The sequence below is a fragment of the Gallinula chloropus genome (genome assembly GCF_964237585.1).
Source record: "Gallinula chloropus genome assembly, chromosome: 5".
Lineage (NCBI taxonomy): Eukaryota > Metazoa > Chordata > Aves > Gruiformes > Rallidae > Gallinula > Gallinula chloropus.
In genome coordinates, this window is record NC_140090.1 from 34,539,203 (window position 1) to 34,560,058 (window position 20,856).

The 20,856-nt window shown below is 42.7% G+C and overlaps 2 protein-coding genes across 2 annotated transcripts in view; both read left to right on the forward strand.

Moving 5' to 3' along the window:
• The window catches only part of LRRFIP1 (LRR binding FLII interacting protein 1), a 126,077-nt gene extending 121,988 nt beyond the window's left edge, over window positions 1-4,089 (forward strand). The window contains exons 23-25 of the mRNA XM_084265482.1: window positions 216-295; window positions 921-1,025; window positions 2,419-4,089. Coding sequence (XP_084121608.1) covers window positions 216-295; window positions 921-1,025; window positions 2,419-2,529 — 296 coding nt within the window. The 3' untranslated portion in view covers window positions 2,530-4,089. The remainder of the gene's footprint in view (window positions 1-215; window positions 296-920; window positions 1,026-2,418) is intronic.
• Window positions 4,090-9,780: 5,691 nt separating this feature from the next.
• Window positions 9,781-18,618, forward strand: RBM44 (RNA binding motif protein 44; the record flags this gene model as incomplete). The annotated part of the gene is made up of 7 exons (XM_084264577.1): window positions 9,781-9,795; window positions 10,422-10,661; window positions 11,708-11,766; window positions 12,874-13,050; window positions 13,654-13,825; window positions 18,201-18,346; window positions 18,471-18,618. 7 exons carry the CDS (start codon window positions 9,781-9,783, stop codon window positions 18,616-18,618), a joined length of 957 nt encoding a protein of 318 aa, XP_084120703.1.
• Between the last annotated feature and the right edge of the window lie 2,238 nt (window positions 18,619-20,856).

The following is a 20,856-nucleotide window of genomic DNA, read 5'->3' on the forward strand; positions in this document are numbered from 1 at the left end:
ATGGCGCAAGTTCCTGGTTAATTCTGCTCTCAGAGTGGTCAGGAGGGAATCAGGCAAGAAAAGTGCCTGTCTGTTGGGCACTTCTTCAACAGAGAGTGCTTGCTGCTCTGCCACTGCCCCAAGTAAATACCCGTAGTGTGGAAATTCTAGGACAGACCTGTTAGACACCGTTAATGCTTGTTCCAACATCTCTGATCAATCTGCAATTCTTTTAGGAGATGCCAACAGGCAGATCAGTGATCTCAAATTCAAACTAGCAAAGTCCGAGCAAGAGATAACAGCGTTGGAGCAGAATGTAAGTTTTTTTGGCTTGTTCTGTTTGTTCAGGCGTGGTGAGAATGCAGAGAGAAAGTGAGTTTTATAGCATAATGAAGTCAGGATTACTGTGTTTTTTCCTTAAAACAAGAAGTGGTTGGAGTGGAGCATCAGGGAGATTGCATTCAAGTCATAAAGACTCAAATGCTTTCCTTTATGTATGAGGAAGAAAGTAATATATCATTCAGAAACGATCAGAGACAAAGGTATATTGGGAGCACTCACTTCAGCATACTTCTTCATGCCGAGGCGTCGACAGTTCTTAAATGGCTCCTGGATGTGATGTGGATTTCATACAAGACTGCTCAATTCTGACTGCTCTCATCCAGAGTTATGGCAGCAGTATTCTTGCTACGAGAAATTTAGCCAACAGACTGTCATTTTTTTGTTGTTGCTGGAGGTGTATTCAATATGGATATGTATAAAAGATCTGGTGTAAGTTACCATGGTCGGGCTTCCTTGGTGTATTCCCTTCACCCCAAAAATCCACCTTTATTAAAAAAACCCCTGAGCTTAACTACTAGTGGAAGAGTAAAACTTCAGAATAACTTCTTGGTACAGCTTTTAATTAAAAAAAAAAACAAAACAATTTGCTTTCCTTTTAGGTAATACGATTGGAAGGCCAGGTAGCCCGCTACAAAACTGCTGCTGAAAATGCTGAAAGAGTAGAAGATGAACTGAAAGCAGAGAAACGCAAACTACAGAGAGAGGTAAGGGAATGCAAGCTGTCACAGGCTGGCAGTCAGCCTGTGTCGCAGGGAGGGAGACCTGTCTGGTGCTTTTTAGGGGAGGAGCTGCCATTCGTGGCAGAGCAGGGAATAAACATCTGCTTTTTTAATTGCTTTACTTATTTGTTCTAAATACTTAACGAGACTTTCAGCACCCAAGCTGGGGTAACAGTCACAACTGCGAATTCCCACTGCTGCTTCACCATTGCTTCCTAAACTGATGTGCTATGCCTTGATTTGTACCGGAGTCGCTTCTCTAGAGCAAATTCAAGTTGTTCTGTGCATCTTGAACCTAGAAGTAGCCTTCATGTGCTCAGGTTCACATGCTGCTTCCCATACTGAGCATTCATGTGGTTCCAAGGTTGTCAAGCTGAATAACTCTAATGGCTGCTTTGCTGTCCTTGTCCCGTGTTGCATCTGAAGGCTCATTACTTAGAGTGTTAAAATTCTGGGTTTGTAAATACAAATACTGGTCATTTTAGAATGAGTGATTCAGAAATTACAGGAGTAGGAAGCTGGAACTCCTGCTGCAAGGTTAATTCGGGCACTTCATTATTGAAGCACAGTGCCACACCTTACCAGAAAAGAGTCTAAACTTGAGCACTAAACAGATACAAATCATTCATACTGAGCCTGGTTTTCTTGCTCTGTCCATCTGTTCATGCCCCTTTGCTGTTGTGTGTCCTTCCACAGACACTGTCCATGTTTCTTTCTCTTAAAACACTGCATCTTCAAGCTGTCTGTAGTTTTGTCCTCGCTTGTCCTGCCCAATTCCGTGTTCTCTCTGAGTAACTACATTTGTCAGCTTGGGAAATGTAAATACATTTAAATACATTTGTCAGCTGCCTTCACACCTGCCTCCTGAGGTGGTTTTCTTCAGTGTGGCTCTCAGCTTTTTCTAAATGCTCCTAGTGCTCTGCTGCCTGTAAATGTGCAGTCCACCTTGCTCTCCCTACCCCCCCGGTCCTGAGGTGGGTTTTACAGAACACTGAGGCACTGAAGTCACAGCTGTGGCTGTAGTTCTGGGAACCAGAAGTATAAAAGCCAGGCAGTGGGACAGGTACGTGTCACCCAGCAGGTATCTCTGAGCATCTGTGCCTCTGAAGTTGAGGCAAGCTCTGAGCCATTTGTTCAACATTCTGTAAATACCTTGGATTCTTGGCACCAGGCTTAGAAAAATATCTCCGTGTGTGGCCTCCAAAGCAGTTACAAAACATTTCTTTTAACTCTGATAAGAGGAATTCCAACTGCTTTGTCTCCTAAGGAAATTCCAGTTAGTTAGTGTTGGTAATTACAAGCCTGGCTTTCTTTTTGGAAAAGGCAAAGGCTGCAAGAGTTATGATTTGTTTTGTTTTTTTCTGCTTGCTTCCTTCAGCTTCGCTCAGCATTGGACAAAACAGAAGAGCTTGAAGTCAGCAACGGTCATCTAGTAAAACGCTTGGAGAAGATGAAAGCCAACCGGAGCGCTTTACTGTCTCAGCAATAACCGCCACCTCTCGATGGAAACTACTGCTCCTTGACAGAATCGGAACAGCGTTGCAGATGCTTCTGTCTCTTGCCGTCCGGGATGCTTTGTGTCATGCCTTCTGAGAACAGACAACCCCAATGTTTGCTACGTGCCACCCAGCCGTGGTTCTCTCTACGCAGATTCCAACCTGCTGCACTATATACGTAGGAGTAGCTGATCCAAATGGCTGTGCCCGCGGGAGCCTTTCTACACTGTTCTTTGGGTACCTTTGAAGTACAATATCCGTTTACCGTATAAGAAGCACATAGGGTGTCGCGTTAAGTTCTCCATCCGGAAGGCACAGCAGCCATTTATTGCCATTTAAAATGGCATTCAAAGAAAACACTTTTAACTGGACTGGAATTTTGTGTCTTGCTGAAAATTAAAAAAACAAAACGAAACAAAAAAAAAACCTGCAACCCAAAACACTTAAGTTTTGGGCTTTCTCATGACAGTATCTGTAATTTAGTAACTACAGTAGAGTTATTCATAGTAGGTTTTTCATTTACAAATCACTGTGGAACCACAAGCCATTACAAAGCAAAACTCCTTCAGTGGAAACCGTGGAAGAAGATGGTCTTGGAAGCAAAAGTGACCTTAAATGACTTTGCCAATAAAACAAAAGGTGTTTGGAGGGATTTTTGCACCAGTTGAATCATAAGACTTATTTTATTTCAGGGTAAATAGGCAATAGCTTCGTGGAATTTTCAACTTTTATTTGTATTATTTAATCCCTGCTCTTGGAATTGAAGTAAACTACTTTCAAAGGGTGTAAAGTTGCATTAATAAACCAGCATAAGGCCGTGTTTTAAGAAATGGTGGGTTTTGCACTGAGATTGCTCACTTTGGTGCATCTGTCAAAGCAAGCATCATTTGCTTGTAATGGGTTTTTTACATCAGAAACTAATCTCCTGGTCCATGAACTACTAGGAAACTATGCCGCTACAAAATACAAGTCTTGGTTTTTAAACAACTAACTGATAAGTAAAGAAGCACTTTAGAAAATATTCCTGCCTATGGTTTTTCTACAACTACAGACGTAGCGAGTTATTTTCCTTCTTAAGGTCATTGTAAAGGTTTTCCACTTTTCATGAAAAAGAATAGCATAACTGTTAAAAAATGTTCTAGGCAGTTTGTTATATACAGCTAGCACTACAGCTCTGGTATATTGGAAATTATTCTGAATGTACTACTCAAAGGAGAACAACAAAATGAAACTGTCCTTCCCCCTTCAGCCCTAACTTACCTTGCGAGTAAGGCAGGCGAATGGTCCCTTAGGAACTTGCTTGCGCTGTGAAGCAGCATCTCCTGTTTGACTGCCTCAGGAGATAACGGTTCTGTCAAGCCAAATCCAGACCTGGGGAGACCCATTTCTTCTTCCCTTGGTCTTCAGACTTGCTGGTCCACATCTTTCCCCAGCCTCTTCCTCGCAGACTGGAGGTTAGAGTACAAACCGCTGCTATTTTCAATGTTAAGAGGATCGCTTGTATCTTCCTAGAGCACCTTCACAAATTAAATAAACCAAAAACAGTGTCTGAATGTGTTTCTCTGGTTTTGGCTAGAAAGTAACACCTTTCTCTTCATCTCTTCCGGGTGTACCTGGAAATTTAGGAATGAAGTACTGAAATTAATATTCCCAGGAGAACAGGATGAAGAAGGCGCTTGCTTTTTTGTGTGTGTGCGTGCCCCTGGGGAAATGAGTATGTCCTTGTTGATCAAACGTGATGGACCATGGGGATTAAAGGAATCTTTTAAATGAAATTTCCACTCCAGCTAGGGCTTTGGGTTTTTCTTTTTTGTTTTTTTTGAGAGGAACATTCAGGTGCAGAGCCAGGTTTCTTGTGGAATACCTCAAAATCGCTGTGGATACCAATTTACAATTTTCTGTGGTTGACTTGTGTAATTTCTGGTGTACAAAGCCTCTGGGGCCTAAAAAAAAAAAAAACAACAACTAAGTGTTTTACAGAACGCAAACCAAATGTGCTAAATACATCTCATCTTACTCGCTGATGAGAAGGTGTGTGATTGCCACTGGTCATCTCTTTCTTTGTGGTAGCGGTGGAAACTTGTCTCCTGTCAAGATTCAGGAGAAACAACCTTAGCAACTAAGTGTTGGTCCAAAAGGCTAAAAACAGTACTTTGCTCATCGAGAAGTGACGTGTTTATTATTTCAAAGTAGATTGCATCTTGCACTCCATAAGCATTAACCTCATGACAGAAATCAGATGTGTATTTCAACCTGGATATGCTCTTAGTAGAAAACTGTGTGTGATGAAGTAGCTGAATGTTGAAGCCACGTTTTTTCCCCCCCTTTCTGTATGACTTAGCTTTAGAATAAGGGAAGAAAAAGTACTGCTTGGTTTACTGCAAACTGGTTTATGTTTTCCTGTGAAGAATGTACAACAGCAGGGCTTAGAACGGTAATAATAGCACATGCCCCAGTCCTTTTAATTGGGCTCCAAAAAGGGGAGAGAGCCTTGGTACCCAGCCCCCCCTGACCCAGAGCAGAGCCAACGTGGTGGCAGCCTGGGGGAACCAGGATGGGTTTTCCTAGAATTTGTATTTAAAATTGCTATCCTTCATTTTTTTTTTTATTTTCAAATGTTAAATTTAAGTTTATTGTTTGCAAATGGAATGTTACCCAAAATGTTTGTTTTGTTGTTTTTTGGGGTTTTTTTTTTTTAAGTGACTCTGTTAGGAGATAACGCGCGTGGAAAAAGGAAACTCATTAGCAGAACTCGCCAATAAAAATGTCATTTGTTTGGGTAGTTTTTACGGAGTGGTCTGTCATGATGATGTTACTGGCAAAAGTTCTCTTGGAAAATACAGACTTTTTGGACGATACTGGTGTAAGAAGCTCATGTTCTTTTTCAATATATTACTGCAGGCACACAAATGTGAGCAACAGCTGGTTGTAAAAGTTCACAGAGGCAGCAGCTTGTGGGAGACATTCCCCTAAATATTAATTGTAATGGCAGGATGCACTTGGTGAGGGGAGAGGGGCAGGGTCAGCGTGCTCAGGAAGAATTTGGTACTGCTAAGTGCATTTGTTCTCCACTTTGAATATTTACGGCACACATTAAGGTCACCACCATAGGAACCTTCCCTGGAAGAATCCTTCCCAACAAGAGGCAGCTCGATTCATCAACATTATGTTAGTTTTAGAAAACATGTCAACAGGTCCTGTGAGGAATGGCTGAGGGAGCTGCGGCTTTTTAGTCTTGAGGAAAGAAGGCTGACGGGAGACCTCATCACTCTCTACAGCTACCTGCAAGGGAGGTGTAGAGAAGTCAGGGTTGGTTTCTTCTCTCAGGTGACAAGGGATAGGATGAGGGAATGTCTTGAAATTGCCCCAGGGGAGATTTAGGTCAGGTATCAGGGAGAGTTTCTGTACTGAAAGGCTGGTCAGGCACTGGAAGGGCTGCCCAGGGGAGGTGGTGGAGTCACCATCCCTGGAGGTATTTAAAAGGCGTGCAGATGAAGTCCTTAAGAACATTATCTAGAAGTGGACTAGGCAGGGTTAGGCTGTGGTTGGGCTCAGTGATCTAAAAGGTCTCTTCTGACCCAGGCAATTCTATGTTTCTGTGGTTAAGTTTCACCTTGCACCAGACATTGCTACAGAGATCTTTTGGGAAGAAACAGACCCAGGCTTTAAATGCGCTAAACAAGTGATTGTATGGCTTTGGGGGTTAGCTTGTTTTAGGCAGGCAAGTGATGCACGTGTCACAAGGGCAATTCTACTCCTTCCCTCAAGAAACGCGTAGATTTATGCTCGGTAGCCTGGGTGGCAGGTACTTACAGGAGATGTCCCCAGCTCAGCTCCAGTGCCTGTGAGGCGTTCCCTCAGACTGGAAGCCCCTTGCCTTGGGGGAGTTAATAACTGTACCTGAAGGCACCTGCAGGCCGCGCGGGCTGCGGCTTGGGCTGCCCGTGCTCAGCGGGAGGGAGGAGGAGCAGCAGGGAGGAGGCCAGGGAGAGCCGCTCAGCCGCCCTGAGGCGACGCAGCCACCGGAGGGGTCGATGAGGGGGGGGGGGAAGCAGTGCGGAGACCAGAGGGGAGGCCGCGGGCGCCGGGCCGGCCAATCAGACGTTCGAGCGCTTCCCGCCGCCGCCAATGGGCTGGAGGTGCGGGCGGTGCGCAGGGGCCAGCGGTCGTTAATCGCGTGCTCCGCGGCGCCGTTGCTGCTCGCGTGGGACTGAGGCGCCTGGTCGCGGGCTCGTCTCTGGTGCGGTCAGTGACGGGAGCCGCGGTGCTCGGCAGGTCGCCCTCCCTCGGGGACAGGAGGCTTGCTCAGCCTTCTCAGGTGGGGGCCGGGGTAAACGCGGTTCCCTGCCCGGGGTTCCCCTTGGGGCACCGGGCTGCTCTGAGGGCACCCCGCTTCCTCCACAGGGCCTCGGCTCCGGCTCTCCGCTGCTGGTTTCTCGCTGGAGCGGCCTCTCTGCCTGCGCCCTAGTAGTAGCAGCAAGGGCGTGTTGTTTACCTAGGCTGTACCTAGGGCCGCTCCGGTGCTTGGCTTTTAACTCGTTCTTCAGAAAGAAGAAAGGGGGGAGAGTCTCTCTGCCACGGTAGCCTGTTGTGACCTATGTGTGGGCTGCGGGGTGTGTTTTGGTGATGAGGCAGTAAGGCTTTAGTGTTAGTTATGGATATGGTAGCTCAAAGCTTTGGTTGGGAGGCAAAGGTCAAGTCAGTGTGGTAAGAAAGCTAGTGTTTTTGAAACAAAACAAGTGCAGATGTGTACAATGAGGTTACATTAAGGTTTGGGGCTACTTTGAGGGTGACTGGCTTCTTTTGATGACATAAAAGATTTAAATTATTAGTATTAAGTGATTTTTAATTATGGCATTTTACTGATGACCCTTAGTGGAGGAGGATCGGGGGATGCAGCTTCTGTAGACAAGCCAGTTTTCCCCATGGGGGCTCTGGTGAAGTTACCTTGTAGGGGTCTGATCTGCAGGCTGTCCTGTGCAAAGGTACAAGACCCTGGGTCATGCCATTTCTATCTGGAGTGGGCAGAGCTTGTCGAACTTTTGTGTTAACCCTGGAGGAGTGGCAAGGAAACAGCCCTGAGTTTCCTGTCTCACCTAATGCTACATATGGTGTCTCGCTTCAGACCTTCGCTCAGTCCCTCATGCTGGAAACTTCCTCTGGAGCCCTGAGCCAGAGGCTTGTCTCACAGGTTTCTCGTATGTTACGAGCAGGACTGTATTTTTTGTGCTTTATAGAATATTCTAGTCTGGTTAGACACCCAAGACTGTAGCATGAAGTTGTAAGGCTTCATTTAGAGGGGGTTCAGAAAGCATATGTCACTGAGAAATATACCGAACATTTGTGTGTATCCTTCTTCATGATAAACTGTGGGTGAAGGCAGAGAAAAAATTGAGACTGGTTTAAAAGAAACAAGCTTCACAGAATGTCTCCATACTTACGTGCTTTTTCTCTGCTTTTAATTCCTGTTTGCTGTAAAACTAGGTCTGGTGTATTGTCCAGATCGCTTCTGTTGCCAGAAGAATCATTCAGATCCAAGAAACCAAGATCCAAGATCCACGTGCCTTTTTGGCTAAGAAGGCCGATGGCATCCTCTGTTTTATGAGAAGGGCGGTGGTTAGGAGGTCAAGAGAGGTCCTTCTCCCCCTCTACTCTGCCCTGGGGAGACCCCACCTGGAATATTGGGCCCAGTTCTGAGCCCCTCAGTTCAGGAAGGACATAGAACTCCTTGAAAGAGCCCAGCACAGGGCCACCAAGGGTGTGGAACATCTTCTTCATGAGGAAAGGCTGAGGGAGCTGAGCCTCTTTAGCCTGGAGATGGGGAGACTGAGTGGTAACCTTATTAATGTTTATAAATTTGTAAAGGGCAAAAGTCAGGAGGACTCTTCTCAGTGATGGCCAGTGATAGGACAGGGGCAATGGATGCAAGCTGAAGCATAGGAAGTTCCATATGAATGTCAGGAGAAACTTTTTCACTGTGAGGGTGAGGGAGCCCTGGGACAGGCTGCCCAGAGAGGCTGTGGAGTCTCCTTCTTTTGAGACATTCAAACCCACCTGGATGCGTTCCTGTGTGATTTTAGTCTGGGTGATCCTGCTCTGGCAGGGGTGTTGGGCTAGATGGTCTTTGGAGGTCCCTTTTGACACCTAACGTTCTGTGATTCTGGGAAACCATCTTTATCTTTTCCCTTCTGTCTTGCACTTCCTGGTTGTAAAGCTGCTTGGGGTGTTTTTTTTATGGTTCTGTGCTTGATAACCTTTTTTTGTTGTTTCCACAGAATTCAAAGGGATATTCTTCTGTTTCCCTCACTGGTTAGTGGTTGCTGAATCCGTGGCCATCACATCCTGACTCTGGGAGTCAGTTTGCACATCTGAGAAATCTGAGCGCTGTTAGGAAGTTAGTGTATAATGTAAATAGCTTGCTGTGTGTCGTCAGGGATTCTGAAATCCCTGAAGAAATGCTTCTGTAGTAAGAGGATGGAAACTTTGCCCAGGGATGTAAGACAATAGGATTCATTGGTCTATGAGGATAGTTTTACTCAATTGAAGTCACACAAGCAAGGACAATAAATTTTAACAATCTTCTGTGACCTCTTAGGATTTCCTTGAGAACATAGTGGGTAATACCTAGCTTTTGTACCAGCAGGCATTAGGTAAAAATAAGATGGATAACAATATGGGTTTTTAAACAGTAAAGTCTGTGTGTCTACTCTGGAGTATCTCAGACTTCTCTGTATTTTTATTAAGGTGCAAAACTGATAGGAAGAGACAAGCTGACACGTTTGAGAGGTTGCAGTGGCAGTGAGCTGAAGAGGAGGACGTAAAGATTTGTGCGATGCAATCAGAAAAGAACAGCAACGTTAAAAGCAACAGGAGGTGCTTGAATCAGATCTTACATCTTTTTTCTTATTCTGAGGAAGCTAAGCACAGGCCTATTGGAGATGTAGCAGGAGCTAATGACTCTGGCTTTGGGCAGTCACCTTCTCTTACTCCTTCAGAATTTAAGATGTTGGAGGAAAGCTTACCTTATCTGAGTTCATCTTTAGATGCAGCTATTGAAATGTATAATAATAAGGGAACGAGAGTTTCCTGTGCACAGGTAGATGACAGTGAGAAAGAAGCTGATATGTTGGGCAGACGTGCGTATTGTCACACGCGTAGTTGTGGGGTGTGTGACGATTGCAGACAAAGCCATTTAAGTGAAGATTCACAGCTGTACCTCAGTGCTCAGGAGCAGGATTTCAGTGATGGGGATAGCTCAAGTGAGTTTTCTGAGCAGAGGGAAACTATAGCTCCAGGGACTGGAATTGCAAAAGAACAAAATGTCATTGACGTGTCAGAAGATTGTTCTCCTGCTGCTGAGTATCATGCCAGTGACCAAACCTGCCCAGAAGCAGCCGTGCCAGAGCTTCCCCACCTGTGTCAGCACTCTCTGCCTCCAGCACATTGCAGTGGTGTGACTTGTCATCGTCAGGAAGGGCAGGCAAAGTATCACGGTGCTGTTTGTGCAACTATACTTGAAAGTTATTCTTGTGGGAATAAAGAAGGGGTCTACTCAAATCTGCTTGAGTGTGACAGCTTAGAAAACAGAGAGATGGATGACACCCCACTGACCAACAGTGTGCTACCTCCCCAACCAGCTACAAGTGAAGAACTGCCCAAAAACAACGATGGCCGGTTTCGCAGAGGCTTAGTGAGGCCAGAAAATACCCTGCGGTCAGGACAGGAAAGGGCCCCCGCCGTAGCCGTGCGATTTTGTGAGTGTGCAGAGGACTCTGACTTCCACAGTTGTGAAGAATCTGGTGCATGTGGTGCCAGCTGCACTGACTGCACTGCAGAGGGTGCTGAAACCCCATTTCCAGTCTCCAAAACTCTCGCTTACTTCAAGGATCCCTTTTTTGGGGTGGAAGCTGCAGATAACCCTGCCAGAGGAGATACCAGCTGTCTGAATTTGGAGTGTGGTGGAAATTTGAAAACTGTGACCAGTGACTCTGCAGTTAACCAGGCTGTCGACGTGAGCACTGATTTTAGAGCTTGCTTTACAACAAGCAGAAGTACCAGTGCTGAGGCTTGTCTCTTGTCCAGGGCTATTAATACAGAGATAACAATGATGAACAAGTCTCGACCTGTAGCATGGCACCGTAAAACCCGTGCAGACTTTGCTTGCAACACAGACAGGTCCTGTGGAGCTGGCAGTACCAAGGAAATGCAGCCGGAGCTCACTGATGTGCTGGAAAAACATTTGGATGGCAATAGTGTAACAGTTGAACGAAGCTCTCAAACTGAGGTAACTTAAAAAAAATAACCAAACAAAACAACAAGCCTAGAACCAAACAATTTTGATATGTAGAATTTTTTTTCTTTAATCTGCTCAGAACTTACCTGTACAACTGTTAACATGTGGCTTACTTTACAATGTATGGGTAAATGAGGAACATAGATACAGTTTAGTAGAGGACAGGAGCAGTTGGACTTGATGATCTTAAAAGGTCTTTTCTGGGGTGATGGCTACTAATACTGCATAGATTAATATAGATGTAGCTTAAGAGACAATTAATTAATATAGCTTTAATATAAGGAGAATATAAAGTATTTGCATGTTTTAAATTTTAGCAGAGTATGGCTGTAGTTTGAGCTGTTTTACTGGAGTAGCTACAAAATTTAACCATAATGGTAGAGCGGCCTTGAGAATGAAGGAAGTGAAGATAGGGAAGTAGTAAATAATGAGACCGACAAGCAATTAAGAGACAGAGTATATCTTGTTTTCAGCTAAAAGGGGTTCCTAACTAGTTCATGCAGAAATGTGTTTTTGGGGCTATGGAGAAAATGGTAAAGGGCATACACTGAAGGAAAAGGTAAAAAGCTCACTGAGGAAGATGTCCAGCCTTCATCCCTGAAGACCACCAGAAGACCCCTGAGGAGTTAATGTAAATTACCTCCTGAAAAGAATTTGCATAACCCTGCCTTTTATTAGAAATTATAATGAATATGTCTAGTCAGTCTATATAAATATAAGAAATTTGGCTTTAAATGGCTCACATATACAGAGGAACGATCCCCAGTGTGCCCAGTGTTGCAGTAAAGAATACCTGCTTAATAGTCACCAAGGCTATTAAGTGAGGTTTGATACTGGCTTTTCGAAGCTTCATGTGGTGTGTTGTTTGTTTTCTTTAGGATCAGTTGGAATCAAAAGAGGAGCTTTGTAGTGACCATGTAAAGATAAGCACAGACAGGTGGGTCATGGATTGTGCTTGGTTTGGGATTCTGGGTAAGATTTTTTTTTTTATGATTGAAAGGTTGTCTGTGACTTAGCAAAGCTGATGGTACTAAAAGATTGCTTAGCAGAAGATCCTGTGTTGGAGGGTAGGGCCGCCTTTGAGGCACCTGGGGAAGTGAGAAGAATGAGCTGAAGACCTCCTGAATTTGAACAAAGACCAAAGCAGCTTTGGTCTGCAGTTGCAAACTGGCCAGGACCAAGTGGCATATAAATCATCAGTGCTCCTGTATGACAGAGAGAAAAAGCCACATCTTAGGCTGCATTGGCAAGAAGCATTGATTCTTATTAGTTTGGTGCTTGTAAAGTCACATCTGGAAAGGTATCTCCAGCTGCAACCCTTGTAGTGAAAGAGATTGGCAAATTGGAGAGGTCACTACAGGGCCGTGGAGATGGGGAGGAGCTGATAGAGCACCTGGGGCATGGGGAGAGCTCAGGGAGCTGGGTTTGGTCAGCCCTGAGAAGGGAAGACTGGGGAGCTGGGGAACCTTCCCGCAGTTCTTGGCAACCTGGTGGTGGGTTGCAGAGAAGATAGGTGTTGAAAAGGCAAGAGCCAACAGCAGCTACAGTGAGGAGAAGTCTGAGTGGGCATAAGGAAAAGCTTTTTGTAGTGGAAATAGTATTGGAAAAGGAGAGGAGAGATGGTACTGTGTCCTTTCTTGGAGATTGAACACAGGTGGAACAACAGAAAACCTGGACTGGCTAAGGCCCTGAGAGAACTTTGAAGGCTTTGAACAGAGGTTTGTACTGCAGACCTCCAGAGATCCTTTCCAACCCCAGTTGTTCTGTACCTGTGGAAACAAGTATTTCTGTAGACCAATGGAGTCGTGACTGGTTTTTTATGACTGCGCCTTTTGGCCAGTAATATCTCTGTTAAGGCTGACTACAGTGTGACAGCTTCTGTTAAGTCAGTGTTTTTCCTGTGTAGTAAGCAGGAGGAACTGATTTTTTTTCGGTGTTTTTCCTTAAGTCATATCAGAAATAGCTTCTGGGAAGCTGCTTGAGTCATTCATAATGCTTTGTTTTGAAATAAGGGCTTCAGAATTTTGTTTATTGTTATTTAAAGGACGGCACACCTTTATAAAGAAGCTGTGAAGAATTCTGCATCAAACTACTATCAGAAAATACTGCAGAGAGCTATTGAAGCAGAATTACAGGTTCTAAGCACTCATTATCAGATGTGCTATCAGCACTGCTTGAAGACTTACAAACTGGCTTTGGAGGAAAACATGTGTTTAAGCAGGTATGTGATTTAATGTCCTGTTAAATGAAATGGCTAACTTGGTTGAAAGGCATTAATTGCTAAGTACTACTGATGTATTCCAGGCATATCTTGTCTGGCATTTATAGCTAGTGTCATTGTCCAAAAGGATTTGCATTCTCCTAACTGCCACCTCTTATTCTCAGACTAAAACTTCCTGTAGCATTCACAGACCCAACAAAAAAGTTGTTTCCAGGAATGTCTTTCTGTACATGAGAAGTACAGAAGAGATAGTGCAGATAGCTCAGGAGTGGATGAGATGTGTAGAGATGGAAAGGAGAAAGAGAGGTGCAGGGTTAAGAGGCGAGACAGAAAAGTGATGGTGATTGCAGAGTCTCTAGCTGAAAAAGTGTACACCCCGTAACAAATCTGGAATTCAACTGAGTGCCACGGGCAGCTCTAAAACCTCATTGCTGTCATGCCTGCTCCGTAGCTCAGGAGGGGAGGGCTCAGGAGAGCACCTGGAAATGCTGCCACACAGTACTTCTCCAGAGAATGCATTAGGAGTGCACTTCCCTTTGGGGAAGCAGTGGAATAAATGAAAAGCCGGTCTGAATTGATATTCACTTACATGTATTTCCACAGAGATAATGGAGATACAGAACTAGGTTCATCTCTCATGTTGGTTTTGGAAGAGCTAAAAGAGAATTACAACAGCATGAGGATGAAAATAAAGATGGGCATACCTCTAAATACGCTGCCACCGCTATCAGTTGAGCTGAAGTTCTTAATCTCTTCTTCTTATGTCCCATGCAAGGTAATTTCTTAATTGCTTTTTATTTTTAATATAAATTGCTCTTGTCAGAAAATTAAGAGAAATGTTTTCTTTTTATGACAGGTGTTCAGAGAGGATGTTTCCCATGAGTAAGTAGTCCTTGGTTTTAGTATCTATTAAAGCCTAAAATAAATGAGAAATTAGTTTAAGAGATGTTAAAATTTCTTCATTTCAGGATGTGCTGTTCAGCCAACAGCAGCAGAGTACTTTGGGTGTAGTGAGTTTATTCTAAGGACACTATTTGTTCTATAGTGTTCTAGTATGCGAACTAGGGAGTTATATATATTTTTACTATCTGTTCATTTACAGGTAATTTTCATGGTTCCTTACTTTCACTACTGAAAATCTTTGTCTCTAATCTTAATGCTATCCAGCTTCTTAAAAAAAAAAACAACCCAAACAAAAAAACCCAAATAAAGCCCAAAACCCACTGAAACAAAACTACTTTGGTGTTGACAAACATAACAATAGGCATATAAGCAGTGTTCTCCTAAGTTTATCAGTTATGTGGAATGGGTAGATAAAGAACTTCCTATTTCAGGCAGACGTATGGTACTGCATGTTCAAGATCTGCATCCAGTTATGTTAACTAAATGTTAAAATAAAGCAATAAAGTTTCTGTACTGCATCAGGTAAACAATTAGATATTTCTTTCAAATTTCATGTTAACTATTAGTAAAAATAATAAAAAATTGCATGGAGATTGTAGACATACACCTTAATGTCACACCGAAGGCCATCTAGGTATAAAGAAAAACCAGCCTGCCATAAACCTAGAACATAGCTTCATGTTTCAGGTTGCAACTGATGTTTTTCTAAAATACAGATATCAAAAAAACCCTTCAGTTCTCATTTTAAGCTCAAATTTATTAAACATGGCTTGTTTATTTTCCTGTGAGCTCTTGGAAAGATTTAAATTGCTACTTCAGAGCACTTGTTCTCATTGTAGATTTTTAAATCATTGTGCTGTATTTTATGTAAAACTCTTGGATCTCTTGTAGTTCTGTTTTAGACACGATAAAAGCTCACTTCAAAGGACCAAAACTACAAGAAAAGAAAACTTCTGGCAACATGGTAGGGACTTCCTCTGATGGAGTTTCATAGGCAGTAATGGCATGTAGATATATGAAAATACAATTGCTGTCTGCAGGGCTTAAGGTGCTGGGATTTTCTGATCACATAAACTGCATTTGCAATTACTGGCAGAATTTGATTCTCCTTTCAAAATAAAATAACTTGATAGTGATCACCTTGAACAACTAGCTTAACTCTTTCAGATTTACATGCTTAATCATCTAATATTCTGAAATTCAGGAAAATAACTTGTAGTCAGGTGCAAGTGCTGTGATGTAATTGAAACATCTTTGTAGGACAATCCACAGACAACATGTTTAACTGACGCTGGTCAGCCAGGTGATTCTGCTTCCTCCAAGACGTTTGGAGATCAGGACAAGGAACATGGTAAGTGATCTGCTACAGATACCACTTATTTGTTAATCAAGTAGTTGGAACAAACCCAAACCAAACCCTGTCTAAAATTTAAATATGGAAACTCTTTCTGTGATGGAATGCTTAAGATTACATCAGTTTTTTACATCTTGGGGGCGGGGGGGAATATCATTACTTAAATCCAAAGTGAAAACTGGCATATGTCACTTCTTTGTAATGTAGAACGAAATCATGCAGGTAGTTGGAGCCCCTTAAGCACAGAGATTTGACTTTCCACTCCTATGACATAACCCAGTCTGAATTTTAACACACTAAAACTTATTTCAACCCTCAAGACTGTGTGACAAAGGAAGAAAGGAATGAATATTGGTATGATGCTAAGGAGGACTTGACAGTAGCAGATTCTTCAGTAATATCTGAAGAAACAAAAAAGCAAGGAAAACAAGGCACAAGTGACTTAAGAGGTGAGGTTGTGTGCTTTAAGCTGCCATACCTAACAATGGTGTTTTGTTTTATTGTTTGAGTATTCTGTTCCTTCTACCAGCATAAGTAAACTTGGGAAGAAATGCTAGCTGAGTATTCAGGCACCTTCTCCCCCAAGCCCCCACATTGACTTGCAGTGAATGCACGTACAAACATTCAGCTTTCTTCGTGCATGTTTTTCCTTGAAAACTATGTACAGTGGTTAAACTTGACTTAGTAAATGTCCAGCCAAACTCTTTCCTTTTCCTTTTCTCTTCCTCTTCTTCTTTCTGTTTCCTTCCCTATGTGGGCTTCTTAAAGAGTTAGCTGGCAGTGGTCTGCATTTGGACACTCAGGTCCTGGTGATGGGCATGGTTAGAACTCTCAGAGCACTGAAAGCAGAGAGCTTGTGTGCTCCACAGTGGAGACTCAGGGTACCCTACCCATGCTTTAGCACTGGCATCTCTTAGTTCAGACTGTTTTTCTCTGGTTGTACCTCTCCTGCCCCTTCAAACCTCAGGAAATGCACGGGGAAAAAGGTATTTCACAAACTGAAATGTTCTACTCCTTGGGACAATCTTTTTCTGTTAGGTATCTTCTTAATTTTTATAGGGGTTTTTTAAGGTTTTCTATCTATAATTTCCAAAATCTACAGAGAGGACATCAGCTTGAACCTTAAACGAGAATAGTAACACTTTGCTTTCTTTCATTGTTAGAAGTGAAGATAACGGAGAGTGGAAAGGAGTGTTCTCTTATTTGTGTTGGTGGCCAGAGTTCCTCAGTGTCAGAGGTATGTCTGTTCTTATTTATGCAGTAGTAGCAAAGTTTTTCCTCTCTTTTGAGTTCTTTGATACTATACATTTGCAACAAAATATTCTTGTATTTTGTAGGGTGATTTAAGGTCAGGTTTCCAGAAGTATCAGATTTCTGACACTCCTGTCTCTGTGGATTCTAGTAACTGCAGGTATATTTTAAGTTTTATGTGTTTCAGATTTTTTTTTGGTCCAAGTAAGCAAATCCTGGGAGAGAAGGGAGGGGGCTGTTCATTAATTTGCTTCAGTAGTTAACATGGATACATAAATAGATAGGTTGACAAAACCTTGTCATTCCAGATAGCTTCTCAGAAGATGAGAAGCTGAGGAGTCCAAAATTTTCTGTTGGGTGTAATGGAAATAAAGCTAATATTCAAAACATGAGCACCATCGTGTGTTCTTCATGATAGGAGACTCTAAGATACATACTAAACTGCTTTTTTTTTATGCCTTAGAGGTGACTCTCTTCCCTTTAAAGATGCTGATAAAGCCGAGTTAGCTGGAGAGGAAACAAACCAGAAAAAAATTAAAGGAAAACCAGTAAGTGTTAAACTTGGAAATGCTTCATCAGAGAATAAATATTTGGTTTCCCAAGTACATGCAAATAAGCTTTGGCATGAAGTCCAGCCTGTTGGTAACAGTCAAAGAAATTATCAAGAAAAACCCTTCACTTCAGCCTCCAATTCTGTGAAAGCACCTGATACCAGCTCAGCTTCTGAAAGGATGCATCTCCTTCCCATAACTGCTTCAAAAGTGTCTTGCTCTGTGCATGTACCTTCAGAAGCAATGTGCCCTGCTCCGAAAACAGCTACTGAAGATTCTGTACGTTTTTCACTTAGAGTCTGTCAAAAGGCAAGTAACTATTGCTAAGGCTCCTTGATATGGCATATCAAGAGCCTTAAAACTTCTTGTCCCTTAACTTGGTACATGTAACACACTGAGAATGACATTAGGATAGGAGAAGATGTTATGTGCCAGTAATAAAGTTCTGGCATGCTGCAGAAGGGTGAGAGCATTGTTCATTGCCCCTGCATCAAACTCCAATACCCAGTCTGTCTTTCTTATTCCCAAACCATTTGAGAACCTGACCACTTGCACTAGATTTTTCATCTTGCTTTTTTCCTCTCTTGAGCTTTGGTTTCCAATGCTGCTTTTTTTTTTATGTGAATGTTTTGTAATTTTAAGCAAGAAAGATTTTGGGATAATAGAGGGGGGAAACTGCTGAGTTTAAAGTTTAAAGAAACATCATATATATTAATACCTAATTACTGGTGTTCATCCTCTCAGGTTGGTTCTTGGATGAAAGGCAAAGTTAGTAATCGCTGCTGTTGCTCTCATAAACTATACAGATGCTCTACCTTTGAGGATTTAACTTTAAACATGCCAGTCCTCTGGGAAGTATACAGCAGATTTGATTTAATGTGGCAGGAATGTTAGTTACACACAAAGTGATACAGTAGTTTGATTTCTGATTTATAGATTGGATAATGTGACTGGCTGTATTAGAGTAACTTGTTAATCTGTTGTTTTTCTGTTTTTCTGTAACACAAATATTTATTAGTAGTAAAGATACCTTGTATTACTTGTAGTATGCCAAACCCACTCACTTTTTGCTTATTTTGATACAATTCTAGGATACAGGAGAAAAGTCTGTGCAGAAAACATCTGCTCCTTCTTCCACTCATCCATCTGATGTCTTTATTCCTCCTCATATGTTGAACTTGATGAGCTTTACCAAATTACTGAAGAAACTTCAAGAAATCCATCCAGAGGTTAGCAGGTGGGAGTATTTGGATTTCATTTCTGCCCAGTTTTTTTAAAGGATCCAATATCCATAGTAACTAAGTGCTAAATGTATTGCACAAAAAATGGGATGTAAAGGGCTATTTCTTTTACTTGTTTAGAGATGAAATCGTGAACGCTCTGGTTGAGGTGAGGAAGAACAACAAAGGCATCTTAAGTGGTTTGTCCATCAGTTCTATTGTGGAAAGGGCCTCTGTCATTCTGAGGAAATCATCCCCTAGTTCTGGGTTGGAGAACCAGTGTAAATAAGTGAGTATCCTAGCCTGCAGAAATACATTGAAATAAACCCACTTGAATCCCTGTAGCTGTATAGCTGGAGTAATTAACTCAGTGTGAAACTCTGCAAGAAGTACCTGAATGAATCCACTAAAACAATGGGGTTTTTAAGGATTGCTAGCTGTTTGGCAGAAAAATTTGTGAATAGATTGCCTTGCCAGCTCTATTCATTATATCAAACTTGGTATATGTAGGGGGATATGTGTTTGTGTGTGTTCATTATGCAGTTTTCCTGCTTTACTTAGTGATGAACCTTGTCCTCCATGTTCTGTACAAAGGTGACACCTAATGGCCAGTCCTTGTGTAGCACTTCAAAAAAATCTCAGCACAGGCCCAATTTTCAGTTAAATTGATGACTTTAATCCACGAGATTCAGTTCTGGACTAGAAATCTAACAGAGTAAGATTACATCCTTTAGGTTTTTCATGTTCAAGGACATCTTGCTCGATGACGCAGACACTGCAGGAAGCAACAGCACACTGAACGTGCGTAAAGCACAGCCCAGAATTCAGTGGGGGGCTGTATGTGGGGATGTATGTATGTATTCTCCTGTAGGAGACATCCTTGAGTCCGCTCTTGTCTTGGTCTCCTGCTAAGCTAGGTATTCTGCTCACTTTAGGGCTGCTCACAATGCCACTACCAGGTTTCCCACCCTGTCCCATACATTCAGCGTTAGTTTTGCCCACAGATGCAATCTGTACAATATTTATTCTTCTGTAGTGTTTCTTCCTGAGGCTGCACCACATTCCTAATGCTCTGGTTTTGGTCTGAAGGCTCCTGTTCCAAGGATGTCAAGGAGTGAGTTTGGTTTTAATTGATACTGCCTCTTCCAAGATGAGTAGTATTAATGCTGATGGTTCTATATATCCAGGTATAAATAAAGGTGCCTGCTGAGTGTTGCTCTTCAGACTAAATTCTCCTGGTGGGGCACTTAGGTGCATGTTACTTAGGTGCATTTACTGGTGTGGATAGTACACCAGTAAACCCTAATGCAGCCCTGACTTTGACCAGAGCTGCTGTGTGTTTACATGACAGAGCTGTAAGAATGGCAGAGTGATTCTGCCGAGTAAGGTGATGCAGAAACCTGCACCAGAAAAGTTTCTGTGGATGCATTGAATATACAAATGGATGCTTATAGGCTGTTTGTCTCCATCCTTGTTCTGAGAAGTAGTGTCAAGGATGTGAAAAGCAGATTGCACAGATGAAGAATCATAGATGTATAGGAGCAGAGTTTACCGTATAAGATTATACCCCCTATAACGAGGGAGGGGGGTAAAAGAATCCCAACCAATATGCGTGTACTGCACGTTGGAGCACAGGAAGTTCCGCACCAACATGCGGAAGAACTTTTACCCAGTGAGGGTGACAGAGCCCTGGGACAGGCTGCCCAGGGGGTTTGGAGTCTCCTTCTCTGGAGCCATTCCAGCCCCATCTGGACACCTATCTGTGCAATATGAGCTAGGGAGCTGCTTTGGCAGGGGGGTTGGACCCAATGATCTCTCGAGGTCCCTTCCAACCCCTACAAATCTGTGATTCTATGTTTGGATCAGAATAACATTACATCTTGACTACCTTCTAGGGGACTGCAGATATAGACAAATTCATCCAAAAAAACAGTATACTTGAAAGTATTTTCAGTTCATGAGGTTTTAACAGCCTCAAATGCATTGTGCTTTCCTTGTCAAGTGGGCTTTCTGGGTTTTGTTGGCTCTTTAATGGTGTGTGGTGATGCCATTTCATTGAATCATTGGGCTTTACCATTACAATTCTTCCTATGATAGTACTTTTTCCTGATGCTTTGCGAAAGAGATGACGACCTATGGCAATTGTTACTTTCATCACGAGAGAGCTGTGGAATAAAAAAGTCTCTAGTAACTAACAAGGAAAAAGGAATTCTCATCTTCCCATAGTAAGAAAGAACCATGTAGTATCTTTAAGAAAGGTGATTCTGCTCAAAGCTCTTCGATACTAATTCTTGTATCAGTGTAGCTTCAGACTTTCCTCAAGGGTGGGTGTCTGCTGAGAAATACCACCTCGGAGCCTTATGCTCTTGCAAGCTGATGAAACGTCCAGAGTTGTGCAGATAATACTTTTAAGTCAAGCTGTACTATGCAGTATTTCATGTAGAACAACTTTAAATTCAGCTTTAAGGCAAAACATGGTACAATCTTGTGGGTTTTTTCCTTTGGCTGACAGCCCAGAGTTGGACAT